Source organism: Cygnus atratus, chromosome Z (assembly GCF_013377495.2).
Source record: "Cygnus atratus isolate AKBS03 ecotype Queensland, Australia chromosome Z, CAtr_DNAZoo_HiC_assembly, whole genome shotgun sequence".
Classification (NCBI taxonomy): Eukaryota; Metazoa; Chordata; class Aves; order Anseriformes; family Anatidae; genus Cygnus; species Cygnus atratus.
Window position 1 is genome coordinate 24,992,070 of NC_066396.1, and position 10,952 is coordinate 25,003,021.

A 10,952-nucleotide genomic window follows, 5' to 3' on the forward strand; every position below is an offset into this window, starting at 1 on the left:
TGCATATGTAAGTAGATGTCTTTACAGTGGGATTTTAAAATCAGCTACTATTGACCTCCTTATACAAGTATAATACAGTCACTCAGCTGTTAAAAACCTGATCCACTATTTAAAAAATATACAAAAACAAATTGTCTATCTTTCTGCCTGATCTCTTTTCAAGTGCTAACACAATGGAAACAGTGGGTGATCTGTCAATGCATTTGGATTGTCAATGATGGTTTTGTATAAATATTGGGAGGATAAGAAATAAAATTCACACAGCAAAATATGATTTCATCTGCCTTTTCTCTGCAGCTCCATGGCTCATGCTGCGGTGTGAAATTCTCATTTTACACACTTTGCAGGCGGAGCACATGAATTATGCATTGAGCAAGAGAAATCTCCTGCTTCAAGTCCTATATGCATTTACCAGGTTCTATCTCTATTACCAAGATGAATTGCAAATGGAGAAATGTTTGATGGAATATAGCTTAACTTCTTTGTTTAGTATTCTGCTTTTCCTGTAGTGAGCTCTCCTGGTAGGAAACTGTTTGGGTTATATTTTAAATTTATTTCAAGGAAAAAAAATACAAAAAAAAAAAAAAGTATGTTACAGGGAAATGCCAGACACGTCAGAACCTTTTTATTGTCTTGATTTGGAATGCAAAGCTTTTTCCATTCAATAGAAATATCTGTTGATAGTGTTTGTTGCAGTCATTGGCTATTTATTATTCCTAGAAAGCCAATCAATCATCTTTTCTTTGAAAAATAAAAAAAAATAATTGCATGTCTAATAGACAAGACAAATTTAACTAGATTTCTTTAGTGTTTTAGCACAATATATATACGCATGTGTGTATCTATATGAGTGTGTACACACAGAATTAGCTGGGTATTTATTTAAGCTTGACACACTTGACTGAAGTAGAAAATAAGACTTCAGTATACTTTAATATTAGCTTTATCTTGATTTAGTTTGCCTCTGATTTTACATTTCCCCGATGACAGGGTTGTTTGTTGTTTGCTTTGTTGTTTGGTTTTGTTGGTGTTTTACAGTAAACTGATTGTACTTAAGTACAGTGTACTGATAAAGTGTGCTGTGTAAGTTTTTCTTACCATGCATTGCCTCAATGTAATGTTTCTGTACTTGCATTTTAATTTTATTTTATTTTGAAATATAAAAAGTTCTGTGAAATATTTTTCAGTTCTAAAGTTGATTCACATCATAGATTCAAAATCAGTGCATAAATACATTTTTGTTATAAATTTACATATCAAGTTTTGTGTTGTACTGAGTAACCACTTTAGAATGATAAATAACAGGAAAAAAAATTAAAAAATGTTTTCTGTATTCTTTGCGTCATAGAATGTCTTACCTTAACTGTCTTCAGTAAACAGATGAACAGTAAGAGAATTTCTTGAATCTGACTCCTAATTTTTTTTTTAAACTTTTTTTACTGGGCGATATTGTTGTTAGCAAAACTCAAGCACATTCAAAATTTTTATCCTTGTGGTGTCCTCTCATATGAGTGAGCCACTTTTTATAGATTTTAATTGGCTGCATAATAAAAGGAAATGTGAAAATCCCTTCCCTACTGGAAAGAGGAGCAAATATTAAAACTAGCTAAAAATAATCTTTGAACCTTATTTTGTAGTTGATGAAAGAAATTAATCTTATGAATAGGTGGAGGTAGAAAGTGAGAGAGTTGGGATTTTTTTCTAATCTATTTGCTTAACTGTGTTTTCTTTGATTATGTTCAGGTGTCCCGAGATTTTATAGTTAACAAACTAAGTCAGTTGTGATACATAATGTGCAGTAAAAGAGTTACAGATAATGTGTTTCATGGCTGAATATTCACAACATGGAGCTTAAAAAAAGACTTGTTATTGATTAAAATAATTGTCATTAAATAATTTCTCTGAGACTTCACAGGCTTGAAGTAACTCACAATACAAATAAGATCATAGTGCAGAAATAAAAGTAAGCACATAATTCAACTAGCACCTGTCATTTATAAAGTATACTGTATACCTTCATTTCACAGATGAGGAAAAATGGCGAAAAGCAGTCAAATAAATTGTCAGTAACCTCACTGGAAGAAAAAATTAAGTCCTGTGGTTTTGACCAAAGTGACACTCAGGAGAGACGGTTCTTCAACAGAGTCCCTCAGTAGTTCTGGACAAGTCATATAGGGAATGGAATCATATTAGGACCATTTTAAATATATTTTTTAATATTGCCTTGGGGCAGAGGGGTGTCATGGGTCAAATAAATCAGTGATAATACAACACTCAAATACTGTAGTAGTAAGGACCATTCAAGTATGTTGATCTAATAAAAATAAAAGTAAGTGACTTCCATTCTACTCTGTCCACAAGAGTCTTCTCCCAGAATAACTAAAGCACATCTGTAATGACCATGCAAGTGAATACTGTCTGTTTGAATCATAGAATAGTTTGAGTTGGAAGGGACCTTAAAGATCTCCCAGTTCCAACCCCCCTGCCATGGGCAGGGACACCTTCCACTAGACGAGGTCTCCCAAAGCCCCATCCAACATAGTCTTGTACATGGGGCATCCACTGCTTCTGTGAACAATTTGTTCCAGTGCCTCTCTCAATCTGCTAGTCATACTTCTTTTGATGCAGCCCAAGATACAGTTGAGCCTTGGGTTTATTGGAAGAAAATGAGGAGCAGTGTCATTTTGTCCTACGTAAACCCAGTAGTCATTAATATCAATGGCTTAACCTAGCAAGAACATTAACATGGCTTCTTGTGTGTTCTTCAGAGGGAACCATGGAAATTCTCACAAAACTGGAAAAAATGAACCCAGCATTAGTGTTAGCTTGCAACTGACTGTGAGACTGAGAGACTAGAAGAAATGGAAAAAAAACAGAGGGGTCATTTTGCTTTATGGTGACAATCAAAGAAAATGAACCTATCTGCTGAGCTTTTGAGAGGGTCTCCAGGCTCCTTTAGGAAGTTGTATCCTGAGTGCCTGAAAGGACTGTGACAGCTTGTAAGTAAAGCTTAAGTAAGGGAGCCCAGGATGGGCTTATGGAGTTTTAGTGTTTTGTGTAGATCCGTTTCACTGATTAGAAAAGCTAAAAGAATAATACACGCGTGTATGGATTTGGCTGTCACAGACTGTTGAAGACAGAACTGGTAAACTGAAAAGCTCATGGAAGTGGAACTCCTGGAAAGACTACATTTAAATTCTTGCAGTAGCTTGAGTAATGAGCAGTCTTAAGGTCTAAGGGCAGTTGACAAATTTCTCTGAAAGAATGATGAAGCCTGCTGTCTGGTGACTGAGCCAGAGAGACAGACCGAAGGCAGAGTTCTGCAGCTGATCCAGACAAAGGACGCTTAAGAGTGGATTGGGAACAGCGTGATGAAAAACTGGCTTATGAGCATCCAGTGGGTACTGTGTCCAGACTCTGTCAGTGTCCAAAGATCAATCATTTTTACTAATCCACAGTATCTGGAGCCCATTATGAGCTGTGACTCATTAAACTCTGTCTTGAATCATCTCTGTCTAGATGTTCTGTAGATATGACCAATGTTCGCTCTTATTAGGCACATCTGTAACTTTTTATTTAACTGTATTTCAACAAATTTTTTGAAATTGTATGTAAGCCAAGTCACTGAGATTACTCTATTACTACTCTACTCTGCAATAGTATGCTGACAATACTGGCAATCTTTGTATTAGAATTCATCTTACAGCTTAAAATTGCATATTTTTTTTGGTGACAAAAAAGAAACTTTTTGTTGACTTTCTCCAGCAATGAAGTAGTATCCCAGTACCTGATAGGACAGGTTTCCCTCCTTCTAGAAAAGCGCAAATCATACCACTTCCTTATGATTTGTTTTTGCCCTGTTTTTCATACAGAAATCGAATATTTTTTTAAATCGTTTCTGTCTCTAATGGTATCAGCAGAAGCATCTGATCTGTCAGCAAAAGTTGTCTTTCAGTAACAGTTGTTACTGTTATTAATATTAGACCAAAGGATGGGCTTCAAAGGAGTGAAATATAGCTTAAATGTAGAGCTTGGGTTCAGCTTATGTGTACAAAGAATTCTGTCTCAATAGGTGAATTCTTTGAATGCTAAGTTCTGGAAATGGACACGTTTTTCTTTTGAAGCAATGAATATACACTTTGCTGCTATAGAAGTATAAAAGACCATTCTTTTGCTGATATGGTAAAAGATGAAATATTCATCTATTTTGACAGAAAGAAGAAAAAACTGCGCAAGATAGAAAAACTCCAAGTAAACAAGATGTTTTTCTCTTAGATTTAGATGACTGTAAGTATCTTGATTGAAGCCTTATTTTTTCTATGGCGTATATTCAATTCAGTTGACTCAGTGAAATTTTAAATGTCTTAAACATTGATTCTGTTCATTTATTGTCCCAGCTTCCTGACCAAAATATATATATATATATATATTGCTCAGACTAGCAACTTTTTTTTAAGCATATTTATTATAATACATCAGTTTGTTTATTACAGAACTGAAAATTAGTTTAAAATTTTGGAATGCATTGGGATGTAAAACATCTTTTTTGAGAATTTTGTATATCTAGATTTGTTTTCTGTTTAAGTGGGCTTATTTCCTCAGGTAACAATGGATGTTTCTTTTACAACATCTGTGCAATTTATGAAGCAATTATGCTACTATAACAAGATACTAAAAATATCAATTTCAAAAAACAGATTAAAATGTAGTTTTGGAAGGGTACAGTAGAGCTAGTGCTGTTTTTTTCTATGGTTTGTAGCGCAGGTCTTCAGATTTTCTTCTGTGTGCAACAAATGTTAGAATTGCATTAATATGTACTTTGCACATAACTCATATTGAAAATGTGCTGCACAGTGTGGATCAGATTGAAGGATAAAATGGAGTGAAAAAGAAAGAAGAGCAAAATATCTTCAATCTAAAAAATGCGTATGGTCTATACATATAGTTTTATTTATATTTTATTATCAGTTTTATTTATTAATATATATTTTATTATCAGTTTTATTTATATTTTCATTGTTTATATTGAGCATGTCTGCTATGTCTGGAGAAAATAATGTTCTATGATTAGGAGACACGAGCATGAAATAATTGGATCAAGACATAAAATCTTTTTAAACTTAATGAAAATAAGTTATTGTCCTTCCCATTACTTTTATTTGTATTTTTAGTTAAATGTCAGTTGCCTTTCTAATTCTAGTCTACCCTGTGACAACTCCTGTGGCAGTTCCTACAGCAGCTGTTTTGTCCCCAAGTTTAACAGCAGACCTAGAGGGATTAAGTCTGTCAGGTTCATCGGTCATTGATGTAAGTAGCCTTTAAAAAAGGGGAGAGGGAGGTGTCTTAATTTAAGCATTTTGTATTTTTAAGGCAGTCAACAAAGTGGTTTTCTGGAAGTACTTTCACCTGTAAAGGTCCTGCATGAAATTGTGGTTTACATGCAGGTCTGGCAGCTTTTTTGGATCTGTTACATTCTGGAAGGTGGAGAAAAGAATGAACACTGCATATTTAAGAAGGATGCCTTCAAGGATTTTAACCTTCTCTTTCAATTTGTTTTTTTTTTTTCTCTCTTCTGCCTTAGGGAAATGTGTATTTACAAATTAAGCATCCAAACTATAGAAATCTTTCAAATCATCTAGTTGCTGCAGTATCAAAAATAAGCTACATAAAATCACATACTTGTTAATTCTCAGCTCAATTATTTACCATACATGACTCCAATTATGACATTTTGCTACTTGGAAGTAATTTTTCATGAGTGTACAAATCATAGCCCCTTGGTGCAAATAAAAAGGGTATAGATTTACAATCAGTGGTGTATCAGTATGTGTCATGATTCATTCAGTTAGTGCTTTCTGCTTTGTAGCACTTTCCATTAGGGAATCTCAAAACTATAGGTATAATTAAGGTTAGCAAAGTCACAGAGGGCATTCCTTTGTTGGTGGAAAGGATAGTAGTTTGTGTTCTTGGTCTTGTTTATTTTATTTTTTATTTTATTTTAATGTAGGGTTTTTGTTTGTTTGCTTTGTGTTGTTTTTTGTCCAATTTAAATTTGCAATTTAATAAGGGATTGGAGCGATACAAATCCTTGTGAAAGTTTGTGGGAGTGACAAGAAGAAAATAAAAGAGGCATGGATGCTTTTTAGCCTAGCCTTGTTTCTTACATGGCTGGTATCCAGAACCTACACTGCAAATTTAATAATCTCTGTTAAGGTACTTTGTGTTGGCTTTGGGAGCAATACATTTCCAAAATTATATAATTATTAAATACTTATAAAGAAGGTGCAAGAAATTATTTTACTTAAGAAATAAAAGATTTTAGCTAATTGTTCAGTTTTATATTTACAGGCTTTAAGTTCTTGTGTTTAAAAGATAAACTTGCAGAGAGTGTGGTGGGTATTAGCCTAACCTGAGAGAACTGTGATACAATTTAAATTCCAAGCGGGCCAGTAACAATGTGGACACACACTTTACCTGATGCATAGTCATTCACGTGTCGCACAGTCTGAAAATGCCTGGTGCTGTCTTATATTAGTTACTCTGTGGTGCAGTATGCAGTGCTAGGCAGAAAGCCTGCCTTTAATTGTGCAGTTTTTTCTGTGGTTGCAGTGCCACAATTTCTTGTTTGCTATCCTTAAGACCTTAACAGATCAAAACACAGGCTGTCATCTGTTTCTCTTGCTCTGAGGCTAGCTTAAGAATGATTCTGGTCATTCTGGTGCTTCAGAATTATCGTCTTTGAGGGTAAGTTAAAAATGGCGATCAGTAATGTTGGGTGCTTGAGAACAGCACTTGTTCACCAATGTCTGGAGTCCTTTCTTCATCTAAAATACATGAACATGTTCCACTTCCCACATGTGTGCCTGCTTTCCTCATGATAACCATAAGTTATTGCTTCCCCCAGTTCTTTAGAAGGTAGCTGCAATGAAGTGGATGTGTTAGAAAGAGCTGGAAGGTATAGGCTGAACAAAGGAAGAAGTTCTGTATAAAAGGATTGATTCCACACAATGCTTCTTTCTTGGTACTACTGAGTTCTTGGTAAAATACGTAATCAGTGAAGAAGCTGGACTATTTCCTCATACTTCCTGCTTTGGAAACAACCTAAGTTACATCATCACTAATTGTTGCTGCCTGCATAGTGATTACCTGTTTTATAACTGTCATTGCCATTGATAGTAGTTGCAGATGTCCATGAGGTCCTTTGCAGTGTTTTGTGTTCCAGGTAATGAAAAAAATGAAATACTAAAGTTAAAAATTATTCTTTCAAATGATATCCATATTGTTAAAAGTTTTGTATACATGTGTTGTTCAACACCATCAGGTAATTTTCTAAAAATTAAAATGTAAAAACAGCTTTTAAGATTTTATGTGGGAATGTCTCTCTTAAGATAGTATTCTGAATTTAATCCATGGCCACTAGTTCCAAAAATAAGAAGAATAGTTGTCATACTTCAGAAAACTTTTTCTTCCTTCAATTGGAGAGAAAATGAATTTAACTGTAGGGCACATGCCAAACTAACAGAGAGAAATTAATTTATTACTAGGCAATGGAGAGCATGGAGTAAAAATAGATAAGTACAGTATATGACCCTAATATCAAAGAACTGTAGCAGCCACTTATCTTGGAATATGTCAGGCAGTCTATTATTCAAATCATTCAGGACTGTAATTGGATACAGCTTTTAGAAAACTTATAACTCTACATTTATAGCTGCTGAACATTATAGAAAACATAAATACTAGAAATGTTTTACAGTAATGCTCTAGATCTCTTCAAACCTACAAAAACAAAATATCTCTGGATAGCAAATACATTGTACAACCTGATACTTTGTCCCACAGCTCGCTTGGTTTTATGATTCGTGTTTTCACATAAAACATTTACCTGTCATATAAAGACACACATAAGCATATTGTAGTTTACTCCAGGAAAAATATTTCTTTTCTGGTAATTTATAGATAACTTTCTTCCTATTGTATATGGAAAACATAGTAAATCCATGTTCATGCTTCTGCCCTGGTATGTGTAGTCTACCTTCAAGTGGGCCAGCTGAAACAGGTAACCACGGTCACTGGAGGCTACTCCTGAGGCTTTTATGCATGTGCACACAGAACTCATGCATTTGGAGTCAAATGAGTTTTAGATAGTGAAATACCCTTGAAGGCTTGAAAGATAAGTGAAGATATAGTACCAATTAAAAATAAGAAGTGAGACATCTGCAAGCTATCAGTGTAAACGGGTATCTGAAAACACCAGAAATGTGTGTCATCCCTTAAATGGAAATTTTTGAAGAGAGAAAAGATGGACTAAAAAGCAAAACTCACAAATGACAGGGAGGGTTATAATGTGCTGGAAGAAATAGTACTGTGAGCAGGAATGGTTAAAGGGGGGAAGGGGATGGGTATGCTTTCAGACAGAGAAGCTAGAGGGGAGTCATCATATGTTCCTACAGTAACACAACTGATGAGAAAAAAGCTGAACCACCTGTTCTTCTCTCATACGGACTTTAGATAATAAAAATGATTGAGCAACTGGTTCCCTAAATATCTAGAGCCCTAAGCATGCTATATATGATAATTAAAATATATATACTTCAGAAAAAAATATTGAGGAGGGAATACTACTTTGGTAGCAAGAAATTTTTTATAGTTCAGAAAGGTATTAGTGCAAGGGAGAACTGACAGTTGGATATGAGCTCTTGCAGCAGCAGCAGTTGGATGGAGCAAAAAGCTGTACGGAAGTATATGTTGAGATGAATAAGTATTGAGAGGAGAAGATGTGGTATGTTCCTTGCCTCCAGTGCATGATAATTTGGGGAAAACATCAAGGCTGAGTGATAAGAGATGTTCGTGATAAAAGCATACAGCAAAGAGGGGAAGGCTCTTGTAGTGAAGAGTTACTTATAGAAAACATATTTGATGCAATAATTTAGCCTTTTCATTAATTATTATGCATATTGAGTTATGTCATAGTTGTAGAAGTGGTACTGCTTTACTTACTGTTTTTCTTTGGTATATTCAGTGTATTCTCTTGAAAGTATTATCTATAATAGGTTTTTATTATTTTCTTCTGCTCAGAATTCCACGGAATCTGTTTAGGAAAGGAGTAGCAAATCATACAGTTTCCTGTCCCTTGAATCTTCCACAGAACTCTTAACTAGGATCCACTTTGAGAACTTCTTTAGAGTGGTGATGCGTAGAGCAGAAATAATAGCTTTTGCCAAAAGTCAAGGTCAAGCTGCAGACCTGTCAAGCCAGGTGATAAATACATTTAATTTCAAATTTAGCATACTTATGGAATTCCTTGAAAAACAGTAAACATGAACTCCCCCAGTATTCAAATAGAGATACTTTTAGAATAGGATCACCCCTTAAATGATATTTTGATTTCTCGGTTTTTGAGGTAATATGGCAGGGCAAAACATTCTTATCATTTAGATTACTCTGTCTATTCAGTCTAATTCCACTATAGCAAGTATTACAACTGTCTATGAAGTATATTCTGTCCTTGTGTAAAGGATCTCTTCTTGGAAGTACTGGGAACACAGGAACTGCAATAATGGATTATATCATCAGTCTAGTCTGTTATGCAGTTTGTGGGAAAGGTTAGCTTGAGGTGCTTAAGAATTTACAAATCCTACAGTAGAGAAATGAAAAGTAGTTATTCCAAATAGTTATTGGCATGCACTCTGCTTCATGAGCTTTATTTTTTCAAAGCTTCATTAACACTAATTATTATATAACTAGATTTATTTGTAATTCATGTAAGCTCTGGTCTGAGCTCTTCTTGTGTTCTTACCTCGGGAATGGCTATGTCATCAGAATTAACTTGTTAATGATATGAAAGAGCTATAGTGCAATCACTAGTGACAGCAGCAGACTGTATGGAATGGTTTAAATAGATTCTTGCTATTCTGCCCTGGGTTTGTAGAGGTAGTTTGAGTAATTATCATTGTTTTTTAAGTAATTATTTTTATATTTGTGTAAATACATATGGTCCTTCTTGAGACACTGATACATTTTTGTTGTCAGATAAAAGTTGTTTCTTTTCTCAGTTTTGAATGTTAGCCACATCTTCTTTTTCATCATGTTTTTGTAGTGGTTTTATGTTACAGTAACCTGAGCTTATGGTCTTGGTATCATTTTATGTAGTTTACTATTTGACCTCTTATTTTTATTTGACCTTCTTGTAGGTAATGTCTTATCTTTTTGGTGTCTCACCATAGGAGAGCTTTTTCCTGCATATGAAATGTTTATGTTATACTTTTTTTGAAGCCCACCTTTTTATATAATGATTGGAATTGGGGAAGTTTGTTGGGGTAGGTGGGGGAGGAAGGGGTTGGTGGTAAGGTATGCTAGATGCATGCTATCCCTGTGCAACCTTATAACTTGTTTGCATTGTTGACCACACTTGTACATTAAGCAGTGTGTTTGTAGAGTTCTGCAGAGTTCTCTGTCCAACTTAATTTCTTAAGATGAAGATTTTTCCATGTGGAACAGTTTTTAAATTATGCGTGTTGCTTCCACTTTTCTCTAAGCTGTGCCATACAAGCTTTGTAGCTAACATAATGCTCGCCTGAAACAAATTTTGCAAATACCATGTTAGTAAGATGGAAAATTTGCACCTATGAAACAAGTGAAAATGCTAAGTCTTAAAGGCAACAGCTAAAAAGCAACTTTTTTTTTGTGCACCCAAAATTCAGCTATTTAGTTGATTAGGTGTGACTGATGCTTGTGGTAAATCAGCCTGGTCCAGCGGATACAGAACTGGGTGTTACATATGGAAAATGAGTTCTATTTTTGGCTAACTGCATGCTGTGTGATCTGGAGGGAGTAACTTAATCTTTTCGTTTTCCATCTGAAAAATGAGGATAATGATGCTTACTCACCTTGGGAAAGCACTTGGAGAGCTACAAATAAATGTAGCTGCTCATCAGCAGATATTAACCATT

The 10,952-nt window shown here is 34.7% G+C and overlaps 1 protein-coding gene across 2 annotated transcripts in view; it reads left to right on the forward strand.

Annotated features, from left to right (window-relative positions):
- Positions 1 to 10,952, forward strand: part of AP3B1 (adaptor related protein complex 3 subunit beta 1) — a 172,705-nt gene that overhangs the window by 107,359 nt on the left and 54,394 nt on the right. For both annotated transcript variants that reach the window (XM_035553476.2, XM_035553475.2), the window contains exons 21-22: positions 4,215 to 4,287; positions 5,201 to 5,307. In XM_035553476.2, the coding sequence (XP_035409369.1) occupies positions 4,215 to 4,287; positions 5,201 to 5,307 (180 nt within the window). The remainder of the gene's footprint in view (positions 1 to 4,214; positions 4,288 to 5,200; positions 5,308 to 10,952) is intronic.